General features: G+C 40.5%; 1 protein-coding gene across 1 annotated transcript; it reads left to right on the forward strand.

Annotated features, from left to right (window-relative positions):
• The first annotated feature begins 1,401 nt into the window (after window positions 1–1,401).
• On the forward strand, window positions 1,402–16,457 carry MATN3 (matrilin 3). Its single transcript, XM_054383808.1, has 8 exons — window positions 1,402–1,537; window positions 3,345–3,914; window positions 8,177–8,299; window positions 8,712–8,831; window positions 10,161–10,281; window positions 11,837–11,964; window positions 14,321–14,428; window positions 16,402–16,457. The coding sequence occupies exons 1-8, from the start codon at window positions 1,402–1,404 to the stop codon at window positions 16,455–16,457; spliced, it is 1,362 nt and encodes a 453-aa protein (XP_054239783.1).
• The last annotated feature ends 2,315 nt before the right edge of the window (window positions 16,458–18,772 follow it).

The following is an 18,772-nucleotide window of genomic DNA, read 5'->3' on the forward strand; positions in this document are numbered from 1 at the left end:
TGGCTGATCTGTGACCTTCATCAGAAGTCCTCCTGTGGGTGGAGAAGATGGATTTCCTTTCATGTGTGAGCTTGTACTGCAGCCTTTGCAGTTCAAGTTACTGGTTGTCTTCTACTTGTCTGCTTGCTACTTATGTATAATCTGGGAAAAGAGCATTGTACTGGAGTCTTCTAGCCCTTGGGGCAAATGTAATGTCTCATATACTCAGGCATTAAGAGCAGGACAGACACCGAGTAGGACTACGTTATTTACATTGGGAAGTATCCAAACTTGTTGAATGCATGCCATGACTTAGAAGAAATGTTTCTTCTGAGAGGGGAAAAAAAAACCAAACCAACAACAAAAAAACCCACAAGACCAAAGAAACAAAAAACCCGCAAAGAAACAACATCACCACCACTACCAATGAAAACCAAAAAAAAAGGACAAACAGAACTGAAACAACCACCAACCAAAAAAAAAAAAAAAAAAAAACCCAAAAAACAAACAAAAAACACCCCCCAAAACACCACACCAATCAACCACAACAAACTTCCCCCAAACTATGAACAACTCCCTACGGTTCCTCTTCTGTAGTAAGAGGCAAAAGATAATTTAATGATCTGCTAATACTTGTGAAGATAAAATAGCTTTTATTTTGGAAGACAAAAGGGATCTGGGATTAAACTCTGGAGAAAAGGATTCAGATTGCTACAGCATCCAAGTATTGGACGTTCTAGTCTGTGAAGTATTTACCTCCTTCCTGTCTCCCTGACATGTGTCCTCTGTCATTATTGCCATGCTATGGGTAATAGTTCCCTTAGCTTTCTCTTCACCACACCCGTGTGTGGTGGCAATTGCACTCAGTTTCCAAGTTCTGCATGGGAGCTGGACTGACAGACTCCAAAAACAGTGAATCTTTAAATGCTGGCAAGGACTGCTTAAGTGGGACTTCTAGGGGAAGCTGAAAGCCTACATCATGCTCAAGGGCTCTAAGAAACACACAGCTGAAACTACTGGGGAGTTGTGTAATACTCAAATTATGGTCCCAGAGCATATGCTCCAATGTAGATGCAGCTGCACAGAGGGAGACTTGGTGTGCTGCTTTGTTAGCTGTCTGACTATGAGTGGGCACCAAATGACCCTGAAGATGTTGGATGCAGGCAGAGAGCTCTGGCGAAGGAGTATGAGGGAAGGTAGTTTCTTTTGCCTCGGCGACAACGCTGAACCTTCTCTGACGGCCTCGCCGGGGCGGGGTAGCGGGGCTGGCAGCCCGTGCCTTCTTGACCGCTGCCCACCCCGGAGAGGAGGTGGCAGGAGAAGTCGTCGATGCCACCCCCCGATGCCACCGCTGTTCCACGCCCGCTGCGGCGGACAGCTTTTAACTGCGGACCCGCGGCCGGCGGAGCAGGCAGCGACACCATGGGGCGGGCGCTCGGTACTCTCGGCTATTCCCTGCTGCTGCTGCTGCTGCTGCCCGCGGTGCCAGGCTCCCCGCACCGCCTGCGCCGGCAGCCGCGGCCGGACAAGCGACTCTCCGGGAGCCAGGCGGCGGCAGGTACAGTACTCTCGCGGAGTGCTGCCTCCTGCTGCCTCGGGGCTGCGGGCACGGCCAGCCCTTCCCACTCCACCAGCGATGCTTTCCTGCTCTCTCGACGCCCGCTTCTCCCTCGCTGCTTCGGGTAGCACTGCTTCTCCTAGGAGGTTTCCTGACATCCGTGGTTTTACCAAGTTACAGGAAAGTGATGCCCCAGGGCTGTCTTGCTGCGCCTGGAATAGTCCATAGACCATTCGCGTGTAGGCAGAAGTACAACTATTCTTTTTTTATGCAAAGCTGGCCTTGCTAATCTCTGAAACCTACATAACTCTTTCCTGCCTGTGTTAATTTCTCAGAACATCTCTCTTTCAGACTTACAGAAGAATCAGGCTGCTGAAAATAGTTTTTGGGTTTGTTTTCGTTTGTTTGTTTTTTCTTCATCTAAACCCAGAATTTTTGTTTCTTCAATTCTTGGTCTTTTTTTCTTTTCCTTTTTTTTTTAAATTTGACAAATACCGTGCCTCTTTTTTTTCATGTCCTAAGCTATACATGTATGCACAAACATCAAATACCGTGCCTCTTTTTTTTCATGTCCTAAGCTATACATGTATGCACAAACATCAAATACCGTGCCTCTTTTTTTTCATGTCCTAAACTATACATGTATGCACAAACATTTCTTCGTGTTTTCTCAGCTTCCCAACAGGCTCAAAGCCATCCTTCTAAATCCATATGCATAATCTGAGTAATGCAATGTATGTAGACTCACATGTAATATACCTGGATGAGATCTTAGCTTTGTCTAGTCTGTTACTCTTCAAAGGCAAAATCAACTCTGCTACTGTGATTCCTGAGGGAAGTAAGATCTGCCTGTGATTTTCCACTCCCCTTTCCCTTGCACAAGAGGAAAAAAAGTCTTTTAATGCACGGTGGGGAAAAAAAAAAGGTGGCAGTTTTCACCCGTACTTTTTAGAGATTTGTGAACACTTTTTTTTTTTATTATTGCAACTGGAAATGAATGTGAGAGATGAACTTTACAGTAGCCAGGGAGAAGTGTGTCAAGTTCCTAAAAACAGCTTTCAAGAAGCGTGTTCAAACTGAATTAAATATTTTGCTATTTAATGTGCAATTGAGCTGAATGTCTCCTTTTAAAAAATGCTCTGCTTTTGTCTGTTTTTCATAAGCAATATGGGATTGTCAACATCATATCAGGATATCTGGACAGAGACTATCATCTTAGATAGCCTGCTGTCACTGTCTTGATTATTTTTTTTCTGCCTTAAAACAGCAATAACTTTGAAAGAAGCCTTTATCACAGCATCATTTGCATCTTTTTCCTGTTGGACTTTATTTCTTGTTGTGTATTTTGTGAATTACAAACGTGAATTAATTCCTAATCTATATTGTTACTACCCTAAAAACTATTGTTAGGATCTGTTCACTGTGAAATCTAGCCACTTGTTTTACCATTTAATTTCTGTAGCTTAGAAAAAATCGAATTCAGGCTTTATCTCTATAACATGCAAAGTAAGTACATTTACATCTCATTGCTAGATTTCCACATTGGCTGTTATGTGTGAACCACAACCCTTCGTTTCAAGGATAGGTAGGCATTTTCTGGACTCAAATGTGGACCTATCTGTTAATCCTTAGAGAAATTTAGTTGTTTTTACCTGTGTAAATTAATAATTTTAAGCTTCTTCCTAAAGAGTCAAGAGTACCAACATTTGGCTGGCAGTAGTTTGCCATGACAGGTCTCACTGGCCTAGAGTGAGAGCTCCGGTCCTCTGTAGGAGATGACTGAAGTGTTTTCTTTCCTTCTTGACAGACGTTGCCTGCAAGAACCGCCCCCTAGACCTCGTCTTCATCATAGACAGTTCCCGTAGTGTCAGACCTGAAGAGTTTGAGAAAGTGAAAATCTTTTTGTCAGAAATGATTGATACTCTGGATGTTGGTGAAAGAACAACCCATGTGGCAGTCATGAATTATGCTAGTACTGTCAAAATAGAGTTCCCCCTCCAGACATACTTTGATAAAGCATCTATGAAGGAGGCAATATCTCACATTGAGCCCTTGTCTGCTGGTACAATGACTGGCCTTGCCATCCAAACTGCCATGGATGAAGTCTTCACTAAGGAAATGGGCACACGGCCGGCAAGCTTCAATATTCCCAAGGTAGTCATTGTTGTGACAGATGGGCGACCACAAGACCAGGTTCAAGATGTGGCAGCAAGTGCCCGGACAGCTGGCATTGAGATCTACGCCGTTGGGGTAGACCGGGCAGACATGCAGTCCCTGAGAATCATGGCCAGCGAACCACTGGATGAACACGTCTTTTATGTGGAGACCTATGGTGTGATCGAAAAGTTGACATCCAAATTCAGAGGGACTTTCTGTGGTAAGCTGCTCAGTCCAACAGGGTAGTGTAATTTGGCTGCTTTTGACTCCTGATGTGGTTCCACTGCCTAAGAAAGTTCTCTTTTTGAGAAGTGTTATGTATCACATATAAATATTTCCCTTGCCACCCATTAGGCAAACAAGCCAACCCTTTTATTCATTGCAGGCCAAGAAACAACTTTTCGTTTTGAATTGTAACCTTACCATGCAATTAACAGACCTGATTTCAGTGGACCTTCTTGTCCAGTCGGTCCGATTTGGTGCAAGAGAATACAGACAATAGGAAGGGTGGAAGTATGGTGCTGAATGACTCTTTGTAGATCCAGAGACGGAAAATCAATATGGTAAGTGAGCAACCATGCCATCTTGAGAAATTTGCTGCAGGATGAAGAGCCCAAATACAATGGCAGGTGATCTCAGGATGGGCAAGCAATTCTTGTCTTTTTCAGCGTGTCAGACTGACACCTTTCTCTGTTCTCTGCAACCTGATTTAGATGGAGAACTGAGAATGAGTTCATTTAGCTTTGTTCATTCAGAGCTGGTTTTGGAAAAATGCTGGACATCTATTTGGTTTGGGCTAGAACTCTCCTAGCAATGCTAGGCCAGTGTGAGTTGTTATTGCCATTTACAGAAAAAGAAAAAAAATGTAAAGAAAGAAAAAGAAAAGAAAAAAACCCAATGTATCTGGAATATTTAGAACTGCCTTTAAATAGCTATGACACAGCCCTGACTTTCTGACAATTGAGAAACTTAAATGAAATATTTTTTCCTAGTAAATTTCTAAGGAAATTACTTGTAAAATAAATCTCCAGCAAGTAATCTGTAAAATCCTGTGTAAAGAACACTGTAAAAGAATTAAAATAACAGCCATTGCCTTGGGAGTTTGGTTAGCAATGTAATGATATTTCAGAGCCATACTAAAAATGACCACCATACCTTTTGAATATGGTTGGAATGAATAGACATCTTTTTCTAGATAGGAAATAAATATTGGGGTTGGACTAGATGACCTTTTGAAGTCCCTTCCAGCCCCTAACATTGTGTGATTATAAAATTCTGTGAAATATGTAGGACCATCTTCAGACAGGACACTTTGCCCAATAGTTAACATATGAAATGCTTTGAGGTTTGGCTTCACATCATGTTGTGTGGCCAATGTGACCAGATTCTCTCTCTGGTTGCTGGAAGTGGGTACAAGTGCCCACCTATGTGCATGAGCATGTTTGCTGTGAGCACAGCACCAGTTTTACACCTATGTTCTTGCCAAAGCAAGTCCTTTCATAGTGCCAAAGAAAAATCTCTTGTTCTTAAGAGTAAACTTACTGTTTTGTGCTGAAGCACAGAAATTATGCCCCTACTAAGCTGGAGGATAAACCAGAGTTCACACATACATACTTCCAGTGTAACTCTGAGTTGCCTGCATGCAATTGGCCAGAGTCTGTGGGATTCATAAACAAGAACAGGGTAAAGGGAATAATTTCTAAAAAGATCCCTACAAACCAAATGAATCTAAGAGCACCTTGTAAGACAGTGTGGGTAAATTTAGTCTTTTCCAGCTCCAAGATGGTTTTTGGTTAGAAATCTACACTCACCAGTGACAATTATGATTTTCTTTGCATTGGCCAAGGCAAATATATTTGTTTGTAGGGTGAACTGAAAACAGGAAAACTAATGTTCAGGGGCAAAATGGTTGGCTAAGATCAATTTCTTATGCATTGAGAGCATCATTCAACATGAGACCATCCTGGAGATGGAAAATCTTAGTCTTGAGTTGGTGTCCAAGTCAGTGGAGGCTTAACTTTCCTACCACAAAAATCTTTCCATTTGAGTCTGAACTTCTCAGTTACACTTGAAAATATCACCCACAGATTTTGCTCATAAACCATGGAGATGAATTATCTTATTCCCAAGGGTGTAGCATAATGAAAAGATGCAGACTTGGTTCGAGATTTGCTTTACCAATGGGAAAACAAGACACAATTTCTATTAGCCTTATTAGGGAACATCTAAAACTTCCCTATTTTGGAAAGTGGGAAATGTTGCTTTGCATTCAAAAAAATATGAGAAGATTCAAGCATTCTTGCTTCTCATTTCTTATTTCACCACTATTGCTTTGGAGTTTGATTTTACCCATAGTCCATACCCATGTTGTAACTACTCATCTAAGTAAAATCTCAGGTAATAAAAGACTTGTCTTCCCATTTTGTCCTTTCCCTTTTAATTTCTTCCTTCTTTTTTTTCCTTCCTCTCCTCTCCTCCTTTTTTACCCTTCACACTTTTTTCTTCTACCTTTTTTTTCTCACCCACTTCCCTCTCCCCTTCCCTTTCCCCCTCATCTAAGTTTAGTGATCTAAAAATTATCTAAGTTTCAGTGAACATCTAGGTTTCCTCTACCATCTGTGGAGAGAAATAGGAGCATCTTGAGATGATCACAAAAATCAGCAGATCTAAAGCTAAATACACTTGAGAAAAATTGGTCAGAAGTTAATTAGTCATGCAGTCGCTATCTGTGAAGGAAAAGAATGTCAGCACACATAGTGCATTGCTGCCCAGCATTACAACAGTCATTTTGTCTGCCCTGTCACCACAACACATTAACTGCCATATCCATCACACTGTTTTTCCTGTCACTCTGTTTACTGATGAGAGAATTAGCTGGTCCCCAAAAATTGCATCTCATTTTGTAGTTTCTAGCTTCAGCTTCTCAGTATTCTGAGGTTTGGGTGTTATTTCTAAACTGTCCTTCATTTAGGAAGTTCATATGTCTATAAAGTTACCTTAGTTTAGAAATTTTCCTCCTTATCCACTTTTCATCTTGAATTTTAAAAATCTGACAGATCAAGGCAGCTGCAGCTCTCACATACTCACGTTACACAGGTGGATTTCTTTGCTGGCTGCTACATCTGGACTATTATTATACATCTTTTCATCCCTGATAAGACAGTGTGTTATCCTAGTGCTTTTGAGTAATTTTTCTCATCCTCCTGCTCTTGATACTCTTGCTTTCAGCTGGCAGAACATGAGCCAGAAGTGTGCCCAGGTGGCCAACAGTATCCTGGCCTGTATCAGGAATAGTGTGGCCAGCAGGACTAGAGAGGTGATTGTTCCACTGATGAGGCCACACCTTGAGTACTATGTGTAGTATATATGTGAGTTTAAGAACACAGTATAAGTACTATGTTCAGTATAAGGGTGCTGCAGTATAAGAAGGACACTGAGGTGCTGGAGTAGGTCTAGAGAAGACCAACGAAGCTGGTGAAGGGTCTTGAGAACAGGTCTTATAAGGAACGGCTGAGGGAACCGGAGTTGTTTAGTCTGAAGAAAAGGAGGCTGAGGGGAGATCTTACTGCTCTCTACAACTACCTGAAAGGAAGGTGTAGAGAGGTGGGTGTTGGTCTCTTCTCACAAGTCACAACTGATAGGACAAGAGGAAATAGCCTCAAGTTTTGCCATGGGAGGTTTAAAAAAAACTTCTGTACTGAAAGCATTATTGAAGACTGGAACAGGATACCTGGGGAAATGGTTGAATTGCCATCCCTGGATGCAATTATAAGCTCTCTGGATATGGTGCTCAAGAATATGGTGTAGTAGTGGCCCTGGTAGAGTTTGATAGTGGCTGGAGTTGATGATCTTAAAGGTCTTTTCCAACCATAGTCATTCTGTGTGTGATTCTATTGTGTTGTGGGTTTTGTTTTGTTTGTTTGTTTAATCTATATTTCATTTTAATTTTATTTACTTTATATTGCTTTCTGTTGCATTTCATTTTACATGGGAGTTTTTTTACAGTGCAGCAGGAACCCATAAAGTCAGGTTGTATGTCAGTGAGCAGAAGGTAGTAAGCTGCCAGACAATGATCGATGTATTTTGGGATAATTTCAACTGGTTCTCTCTAATAGAAAGGGGCTGGATACAAAAAGCCAGAAGGTCCTTCTCATTGCCAAGTTCTCATTTCCAGTGTAATGTTACTAAATGCTTAAAAGTTTCTCCCTGTTGCACCCTTTTCAATTAATCTTGTCTTTCTGCCACCCCCGGTGGTAAGCTATTTCAGCACAATTGTGCCGGTGCCGTTTATGACCTCTTTCTTCTGGCTGCACAATGATCAAAGGATGCCTGTAAATACTTATGACAATGTCACAGCACTGATATTTGCTACTACTAATCCAGCAAACAGTGCAAGATGTACTTTTGTAAGCATGAATTATTAATTACTGTTTCTTTGCTTTGGGATGACTGAAATGACTTTTCTGTAACTGCCCCTTGTAGCTGCAAACGTGTGTGCACTTGGGACCCGTGACTGTGAGCAGGTCTGTGTGAGGAATGGCAAATCCTACCTTTGTGATTGCTATGAAGGCTACACTTTGAACCCAGATAAGAGAACCTGCTCGGGTATTACTCCTTCAGTACATGTATTCATCTAGAAAAAGAAAAAAAATCACCCTTTTAACACCATAATTGGATTTGAAAGGCTACTTTTGTACTTCTGTTGAAACAGTGAGCATCTGTATCTTCTTCAATAATAATAAATAATAAATAAAAATCTGCTGCAAGTAATGGTGAGAAATTGGTTCCACCATTATCATCTTCTTCTTTTTTATGCCTTCAGATCCATTCATTAGGGTCAGATGCCAAAACCAAGTCTTTGATTTTGTCTCCTACCACTTACTCTAATTCCTTCAATTACTATTGCCATTTCTGATCTGATTCCAAATGAAAATATATTTGAAAATGTGAATATGAACTCCATCCCAAACTACATTTTTATTCACCGTGAATTGTTTCTCTAACATGCATCTTGTAGCTGTGGACATGTGTGAACCTGGAAGACATGACTGTGACCACATCTGTGTGAGTAACAATGGATCCTACGTCTGTGAATGCTACGAAGGCTACACCCTGAATCCAGATAAGAAGACTTGCTCAGGTAAGAATTAAAGACTACTTGAATATATAAAACTCATGGAGACATGGGCATATTTCTTGTGAGTTGCCCTCATTATTTCTACTTGAAAAACTGCTTACAGACATCAGCTCTTAAAATGAGAACTCAGCTGTGCACCTTCACCTTGGTTCCAGTAACAGTAAAACTGCATTTATCTTAAAATGTATTTTCTTTAAACCTGCCTTTTAGGGACATGGTATAGTGGTGAACTTGGCAGTGTTAGGTTTATGGTTGGGCTCAATGATCTTAAAGGTCTTTTCCAAACTAAATGATTCTATAATTATATTTTAAAAATGCAATTTGGCACTTACCACCATTTTATGCTATTCACACTACTTCATAAACATCACTTAGACCATGGGAGAGGATGAATGTCTTTCAGGGATGTTCACCAGCACTGTTTTCTCACTGGAGAGTGAGTGCTACTAGACCACAGAGTGCTTAAACCCTGATGATTTTCTCACATCCTCTTCATCTTTCCTCTTGAAACTCAGGTTTTTTTACAGTTTGCTGCTTTGGCTTCCAAAGCTGTGCAGGGCTCTGCTCTATAGCAACCCCAGTCTTAACACTAGCAGCAGATTCTTCCTTTCCTACCCCTGGCACCTGAAAAGATAGCCTGTTATAAAAACTTCTTTCCTCCAAATACTTTTCTGGAATTGTTTCTTTAAATCCAGAAGTTTTGAGTAGCACCAGCCTTAGGGTAGTTATTTTATAGCTGGCAAGTGCATCATTCCCTTTGAGAGCACGTAAGCATTCTTCTCACTCAAGTTTTCACTCTTGTTATTTCTGAAAACATAATCTTCTAGTGCTCCTGCTTTTGTATGTTTATTTGTTTTTCACTAGGCTTTATATCTCTTTGCCACTTAATAGCATTTCTACATATCACGCCTGACTTTTTGAGATTGACTTCAGCTCACGGGTGAAAGTATCAAGTTAAATTTGGATTCACCATAGTTACTGCTAATATTGCAAGAAACAACTTCTTCCTCAGCATGTGGCATGTTATTGTGATCACTCAGTGTGATGTTTTAGCTTCATCCATACTGGGACTATCCAAGACTGTTAGGATTCCTGATGAAAATCAGAACTGCGTGAGACACAGTAATGTCTTGCAGTCCTGATATTTGCCTTCAGTATGAAATAATTAGTAACTGATTTCAGCTGTCTGCAGTATAATATAATAATGTAGCACTGGTTGAATCATAATTTGAATCCTTATTAAACTGTATTTATAAATGTTAAAACATTTAAAATGCTTGAGTGTCTGGGAGAGATCAATAAGTTTCTTTTCTAAAACCTGGTTCACCACGGCTACGGACATGTGTGCACCTGGGAGGCACGATTGTGGACAAGTCTGTCTAAGTAATGATGGATCTTACAGCTGTGACTGCTACAAAGGATACACTCTGAATCCAGATAATAAGACTTGCTTTCTGATTAAGAAAATACTGTGTTCAGCTAGTGACTTTTAAAAATGTGGTTAATTTATGTTATCTTTTCTGATAAATTATCCAAGAGTTTCTGTACAACTCCTGACAACACAGTGAGGCTTTACTTCTTCGTATGTCCAGTAAAATTTGCAGCACATGACACATGACTCTTTTCTCCAATCAAGTCATATGTCTCAGTCTCAAAGAGGTGTAGCCAGAGGGTGTCAATATTTCTTCCTGCCTAATTTAGGAGCTGATTTTGTAAATACAGTTCCTATGATTAACTCACTTGGCATTATACAGAAAGCAATAAACATCCTTGAGGAAATGTAAATTCAGAGGCCCATCCTGAACCTTCTTTCATAGCACTTATTCTGCTGCATCATAAAATTTCAGATTATTTCTCTGTTTTTTTGGTGTTTGTTTGTTTGTTTGTTTGTTTTTTATTTCAAGAAGGCTGGAAGAGACCTCAAAGATCATCGAGTCCAACCTGTTACCCTAAACCTCATGACTATCTAAACCATGGCACCAAGTGCCACGTCCAATCCCCTCTTGAACACCTCCAGGGATGGTGACTCCATCACCTCCCTGGGCAGCCCATTCCAATGGCCAACCACTCTCTCTGTGACGAACTTTCTCCTCACCTCCAGCCTAAACCTCCCCTGGTGCAGCTTGAGACTGTGTCCTCTTGTTCTGGTGCTGGTTGCCTGGGAGAAGAGACCAAACCCCTCCTGGCTACAACCTCCCTTCAGGTAGTTGTAGACAGCAATGAGGTCTCCCCTGAGCCTCCTCTTCTCCAGGCTAAACAGTCCCAGCTCCCTCAGCCTGTCCTCATAGGGCTCGTGCTCAAGGCCTCTCACCAGCCTCATTTTTGTTGTTGTTGTTTTTTGTCTTGAATCTCATTTTGTAATAGGCCACTAAAGATTTCTCAACCATGCAGATCTTTGCTGCATATTAAAAATAGTCTAGGTCCAGGAAGGGGTCTTTTCTTTCATTGTTTCTTTCCTTTTTTGTGCCTTACTGCAAAGATATCCAAATATAGGAACTCCTCCTCAGCTTGGCTTTTCAGAGTTGATGTGTTAAATTTGGCAGAAAATATCAGCCTCACACATCAAGTGCCCACTTTGTAACTGGCAGCCAGTGCCATGTATATTCTTCTGTTTATGGTCTTTTCTTTCCACAAAACAGTACCTTATCCAACACAATTAGAGCTGAAATAATGCCAAATACTCTCTTAAAATCCAGATATTTGTTCTCTGAAATTCCTTGGGCTAATTATTTTGTAACTGGGTCACTTCTAGTTCAGTTTCTTTTGCAATCTATTACAACTGCAAGAAAGTGCTGCCACCATTCCAGAAATGGTATTAATTTTGTGATGTTGATAGCCAGATGAAAACACACTCTGTGTATCTTACCACAGCTAATGGCGTGCTGACATGCAATGAAAACATCCTGGTTTGAATCCAAATGATGGCATGTTTGCAAATTGGAATGACTAACATCAACTAAACTGAACTTGGGATATTGATTAATACTCTCTTCTATAATGCCTTCCTCAGCTGTTGACATGTGTGCTCCTGGAAGGCACGACTGTGAGCAGGTCTGCTTGAGGGATGATCTTTCCTATACTTGTGACTGCTACCAGGGCTACACCCTGAATCCAGACAAGAAGACTTGCTCAAGTAAGAGTAGATTGTTGTCTCCTGTCCCCTCATACATTCTCCAGCTAAGTACACATATTGAAATAGCTCTCATTAGCAGTAAATGTATTTGGATCTCTTTGAGAAAAACATGCATTGAAGTGTTATAAGACAGTTGTGTTTTTTTCCTGAATATATTTATTGAAGTACCTCTCTTTAACATATTAAATCCTTTTAATCTGTTTGAGGTATGTTCTATTAACTCACAAACTACCTGAAAGTAGTAATTCTTTCCTGCCTATTTCCACTAATGTTTTGGGCCAGTCCCATCCTTCTTGTTTGGTATTTAAACTAATGTTATTTATGGTATTTAAACTAATGGTATTTATGGTATTTAAAACTAGCGTTGACTCTTACCTATCACTACACATTAAAAAAAAAAAGTTTTAATTTGCATTTCCTTATGAAATTGAAATAAATGGGGGGATTGGAAAGACAAGGTTTCTCTGGGGCATGGGACTCAATTGTGTACCAGCATTTGGAAGATGGCGGGGTGGGGGGAGCAGAGGGGAGCTGAACTGGTGTCAGAAGAACTGCCATAATGCTAAACCATATGTTCTTGACCAATGGCATCAAATGCTGACAGAATGTCTGCACCATTTGATGTAGAACCATAAGTGAATTTCAGTTGGAAGGGACCTCAAAAGTTGCCTAGTCTGATCTCTGGATCAGTGCAGGAGTAACTTACATTGAGTGGCTAAGGACTCCATGTAAGAGCAGTTATGAAATAGGTTGATTTAGCCAAACACCATCTGCAGTTATAGTAATTTCTTGTAGGCCTGGACTTCAGCATAAATGCACTGTACAAACAAAACTCTAATATGTTTTATATGACTTGTGTGGCATTCCAGTGGCAATAGGAGTGTCCAAGATTGTGAATATCAAATACTGGAAGACTAGGACTGTAGAAGACTTTCGGGTGTCCTTCGGCAGTTACCAAAGTGGGTTGGAAAAGTAATTTTGTTAAAACAGACATAATCTGTATCTGTCACTAGAGAATTTAAATGCAAACATAAAAAATTAACTGGCAGTTGGTTGAAAACCAACCATGCTGGTGTGATATTTTGAACTGACCTTCCTTCAGCTGACTCCTGAACAGCTCTTCTTTGTATATTGACCATAAAGCTGGTAGAATGTTCCGCGGAGGGGAACTGAACAAATACAGCTTCAGTGGAATCAAGGAGACATCAGTTTCAACATTGGCTCTAAGACAAATGAATTTCTGCACTGCTAGAAATGAATCTGTTCATAGATTTTGTACTTTCCCTGCAAAATGGAAGTATCAATAACATGACTGATGAACAACAACAAAAAAAAAATCAAAACAATTCAGGAAAAAAAACTCCATCATCCAGGTCTGCAGTCAATAGGGAACCCAAGTTACAGTGAGGATTTGGAGAACCCTTCCCTGCAACTGGGAGGTCCTACACAGTGTGTCCACTTGTAGGTGAGGTCTCCAAAGTCCAACTTTTTATATTGTTGAATAAATAAGTTTATGTGGCTTCAAATGCAGAGACATATGGCTTCATTCTTCTCTTAGATTCCTCCCACAGCCTGGCCAGGGCTCAGGGAGGAACCAACAAGAGTGTCTTTATCTATTTGGCTTTGACCACATACCTCCGAACAAGGCCAGCCACCTGACTGCATGGCCTTGACATTCTGCTTCTAAATAAGGGAAGTTGAATACATTCTCATGACATTTCATCCCCACTAATGAGTATATTTTGTCTAAATTACATCTTTCACCAATAATCAGACACTGGCAATAAATACTAATGATAATACATATTTCACTAATGAGCAGATACCAATAATAGGTAACATTTGGTTGTGAGGTTCATCTAGAGGGTAGCTTTGGTTCAGGGCCTATTGTTCAGGCCTCAGTACTTCACCTTCCTTTTGAGATGTGGGATATTCTGGATGAGAGGGAGAGATAACAGGCAAAAAGAGGATTCACTCCAGTCTAGCAATTAGAATTGATGAGGGAAGGCCACTGGTCCCTGCACTCAGGCTGCTTTTTATATTTTGCTCAGTAATGGCCTGACTGAAAGAGTGCAGAGGATCCAGATGGGCAGGTAAGGAACTCCCTCTTCTGCCTCCTCCTCGGTGAGAGTCAAGCTCTCTCTTGCCCATCCTGTTTCTGGACTGCTACACTCATGTCTCTGGCTACACACTGGTCCCTATTCACCACCATCCCTCCTTCTCAACTGCCCTAGGCTGCAGTGTTTGCTGTAGTCTCACAGCATGAATTCAACTCTCATTGTAGAATCAAGTGTTTCCTGGGGTTTAAATGTCCAATAATTGTAATAAATATTCTAAATGCTGTTTTCTCTCTTAGGAGCCATAACGAGCAGTCTCATAACAACTGAAGAGTCCTGTAAATGTGAAGCCATAGCTGCCCTGCAGGACTCAGTCACCTCACACCTTGAAGCTTTGTCCACAAAATATATCCTTTTTTCATACACGGTATTTGGCATTCAGCTCTTTACTGGTGTTTTAAAGGTAGCAGTTTTGATATAAGCCAGGGAAAGTACATCCCTCAAAATAGTATTTTCACAGTGATTTTAGAAATGGAGCAAAATCTTGTTGTTACAAATACCACTATGTTTTCACATTTCATTGAAGGGCTTTAGTATCAAGATGGAGATAAAATGCATATGCTTACATCCCTGAGGTTAAATATGCTGGGCAGAACATGGCTCTATTTGTAATTCTTCCAGATGACTTTTATAGCAAATGCTCAGTTTTGAGCCCTTCTATTATGTCCCAAAATTTTTAAGACAACTTCACAGACAGTGTGACAAGAATTCTATTAGCTGTGGTATTCCTCTGCATCCCACTTCTGCAGGCAGGCACTGTCCCAAGTAATTTTCCTGCACTACCTTCTTTTCCAGGAAAATGCACTAGCCTATGAATATCCAGCTGCTGGGATATAAGAGAATGGGAGAGCTGCAAGGCAGTGTGCTGAGGCTGGAGGCAGTGGGCAAGCCTCAGGTCTATGGGGTATCCAAGGTGTAGGCTGGTGGGTGCCAGCTATGCTGTGCTGGAATTTGCCAGCTTCATTTGCCGCAGCATGGCACAAGCAGCAGTGAAAAGAAATTGTAGTCAGCCCTCGGATTAAACATTTCACTAATGTGTGGAAGAGAAAAGAAACACACAAAACCAGAGAAACTGGTGAACTCTGAGGTACCACAGCAAACCCAAATGCTGAAATGAATGCCCTCAGATGACACAGCAGGAGCTAATAACTGGAGTTAAAGTTGGGCAAGCTGTGATTCATCATAGGGCATAATTTTTAGAAGTGGTTGATCAGTGTTCAATTTACCAAAGACTGTGGTAGATTTTCGTCACTGGCCATTTCTGAGACTGCATGCTTATTTTTCTGTAAAAGGTGCTCTTGTTCAAATAGGAATTGATTTAGAGGAGCACTGCCTCTGTGGTTGTCATCCTGATCCCTGGGGCATGAAAATCAAGGAAGAGGGGAGCGTTTAGGATTAACCGAAGAAGGACAGCAAGCTAGTAAGCTTTGTGTGTGAACTCACAATTCATACCGATAAATGAATTTTTCAGTTTGCCAAAGTTTCTGAGAGCCAAATGAAAACTTATGCCAAGAATACAACACTTTACCAGTTCTTGAATAAATTAGAAGTTGTTTTTATAAGACCTAATTTCTCTTGCAGTGTGCTTGGAGTCCCATTTATCTGCCTAGGAAAGGTGAAAGGAAGATTCTGGCTTTCCTTGGATTATAATATATGGTTCCAGGGAATCTAAGTAGGTAGAGCTGAACATCAAGACAGTTAAACCTGTAATGTTATCTCGACAGTAGCACATAGAATAGAATCATAGAATTGTTAGGGTTGGAAGGGACCTCAAGGGTCATCTAGTTCCAACCCCCCTGCCATGGGCAGGGACACCTCACATTAGATCAGGTTGCTCAGAGCCACATCCAGCCTGGCCTTTAAAACCTCCAGGGATGGGGCTTCTACCATCTCCCTGGGCAACTTGTTCCAGCGTCTCACCACCCTCATGGTGAAGAATTTCTTTCTAACATCCAATCTAAATCTAGCATCCTTCAGAGAACAAGCTTTCTGACCCAATGAGCTAGTGTTAAGCAAGAAAATGCAGTGTTTTCAAGTTAGGAATAGACTTTATCACAAAGAACTGAGTCTTGCCTTCAAAGTTATTTTTTGGTGCACAACTTGTATTCCTAGCATCCTTTCAAGACAATGTGGAAAAAGCAGCTGAGACAATCACCTGCTGCTCTTCAGCCCTGAATGTCACTTGGTTCAACTCCTAAGAAATTAGGGTTCAAGCATGCATTTACCTCATGTACAAAACATTGTTGAAAATGCAGCAATGAGAAAGATTATAAAACAAACCTTACCACTGTCTATTTTATTGCCCTTAATAACTGACCACTAGATGAAGTGTCTGAGAAGCTGCAGGCGTATCAAAGCAGACAGCAGGTTGTTTAAGCCATCATTCTACTTAATTTTAAACTAATCTTTCCCAATCAATCTTTTTTTTTTATTGTGCCCAGCAAGCTTTATTTTGTTGCACAGCTAGCAAAACAGCATTTGGTTTGTTATTATTGACAAATGTTAAGAAGACTCAGGAAGACAAGTTTTGAAAAATACAGTGACCCTGAGTATCTTTATGTACATTCTATATGTACATAACTATAAAGCTACCTATACCTGCTGCGCTTCAGTTTGTACTACAAGCAGTACGACAGGTATTGCTTTTCTGCAGTAAGTTCATTTTTATTCTCTTATTTAATAGTAAATACAGGGAAAAAAAGAAAATTTGAAACGTGAAGACAGAGCGAAAAATGCACCCATTTCTTCTGTCCATTAAATGGAAAAGTAAGTTGAGGTCTTGTAATGTATTTTAATAAAATAAAGTATGATACGGACGTTGATGTTGGATTTTTTTTTTTGTATACAACTTAAAGGCTGTGTGTTAGGAAATAAAGACTTTAAGAAAAACAAGGAATCAAAAGTTTAAAGATAAAGGAAGCATAAAAGGAAGAAAACCACAGAATTAAATAGGATTCTATCCCCATTCACACAGCTGGAAAAAGAATCCCTTGATTTTAAAATCTACAAGTCCTTATTTATATAGATAAAAGGTTTAATTGCAATTTCAAGTATTAATATGTTGTTTAACACATAGAAGGACGAAAGATGTCCTCCAACTTAAGGTTTTTATTCTGCAACACTTATCTTTTCAGTCAGTCATTCCTGTTATCATACCATGGACTTTATTGAGACTACTTATGTCAGTTGGGCTTGTAGGATAAAACACACAAGCCAGCAATTTAAAAATTTGTTAAAGGAGTCTACTTGTTTTGCACACTTGGTATTTATAATCATTCAAATATTTTAGAAACTATATTTAAATAAATGTGAAGATGGAGTCAAAACCATGACTTTTTTTTTTTTAAATTTTACAGAATTGAAAAATCCTACCTATATTGTAGAGCTTTACAATACAGTAGCACAAAATATTCTATCAGCAGCTGGTATGCCAAAAATGTTGTAATGGCATCGGTGCTTGCTTCAGACCCTGCACATGACAGATAAAATTTCAAGGAAAATGGGTGGACTGAAGTTCAATTATTGCATTCACTGTACATGCAACCGAGGCTTCAGGTATGTCATACAGTAATTAAGTTAGAATACTAAATAGCACAGATAAACATGGGAGAGAGCATCAGCAAGAGCTAAAAATGACACAACAAACTCTCCAGAACTGCTGAACTGATCTGTGCTTGATATTTTGTGATGTGTCCCCACTGCTATTGCAGTATCACAGAATTGTCAGGGCTGGACAGGACTCAAGGATCATCTACTTCCAACCCCCCTGCCATGGGCAGGACACTTCCCACTAGATAAGGTTGCCCAGATCCTGGCCTTAAAAACCTCCATTGATGGGGCTTCCACCACCTCCCTGGGCAGCCTGTTCCAGTGTCTCACCACCCTTGCAGTGATGTCTAATCTAACTCTCCCCTCCTCTAGCTTGGATGCATTCCCCCCTAGTCCTATCACTACCTGACACCCTAAAAAGTCCCTCATCAGCTTTCTTGTAGGCCCCCTTAAGATACTGGAAGGCCACAATAAGGTCTCCTCAGAGCCTTCTCTTCTCCAAACTGAACAACCCTGACTCTCTCAGCCTGTCCTCATAGGAGAGGTGCTCCAGTCCTCTGATCATCCTCATGGCCCTTCTCTGGACACGTTCCAGCATGTCCGTATCTTTCTTGTAATAGAAGTTCCAGAACTGGACACAGTATTCCAGGCAGGGTCTCATGAGAGCAATGTAGAGGGGGAGAATCACCTCTCTCAAGGTGTGCTGGCCATACTTCTCTTGACGTAGTTCAATTAAAGTTAGGATGGGACAATCTAACTATGCTACACTTGCTTCCTCAAAGTGCTGTGTATGCATATTTCTGCTGTAAGTCACAGAGAGTTTTACACCCAGCACTTACTTTCATGTCATCTTGGTGTTATACAAGAATTTATAGTGCCAGAATATGGCTCAGCCTCCATAACTGTTAAGAATAAACAAGCTGTAAATCAAATGCAAGACTTAAATCTTTTGGCAATTGGGAGTGGATGACATCAGTCCCATTTACACTAAGGTCAGATGAAATGCATTATTTCATATGATAGTGGAAAACTTTCCTGGAGGCCAGATATGTCTTGCAAGCTGCCATCTGGGCAGGCTTTGTTTCATGCATTAGTATTCATAACTTCATTTTATGTTACAAATGACAGTATTTACATTCAAT

Source organism: Indicator indicator, chromosome 9, assembly GCF_027791375.1.
Source record: "Indicator indicator isolate 239-I01 chromosome 9, UM_Iind_1.1, whole genome shotgun sequence".
NCBI classification, from domain to species: Eukaryota; Metazoa; Chordata; class Aves; order Piciformes; family Indicatoridae; genus Indicator; species Indicator indicator.

What these genes read in the sequence shown, in the direction of transcription:
- MATN3 (XM_054383808.1), top strand. Translation starts at nt 1,402, where the DNA reads ATGGGGCGGGCGCTCGGTACTCTCGGCTATTCCCTGCTGCTGCTGCTG. An exon ending in CGGGAGCCAGGCGGCGGCAG is followed by an intron (nt 1,538 to 3,344) that starts GTACAGTACTCT and finishes CCTTCTTGACAG; the next exon opens with ACGTTGCCTGCAAGAACCGC. An exon ending in AATCCAGATAATAAGACTTG is followed by an intron (nt 10,282 to 11,836) that starts CTTTCTGATTAA and finishes TATAATGCCTTC; the next exon opens with CTCAGCTGTTGACATGTGTG.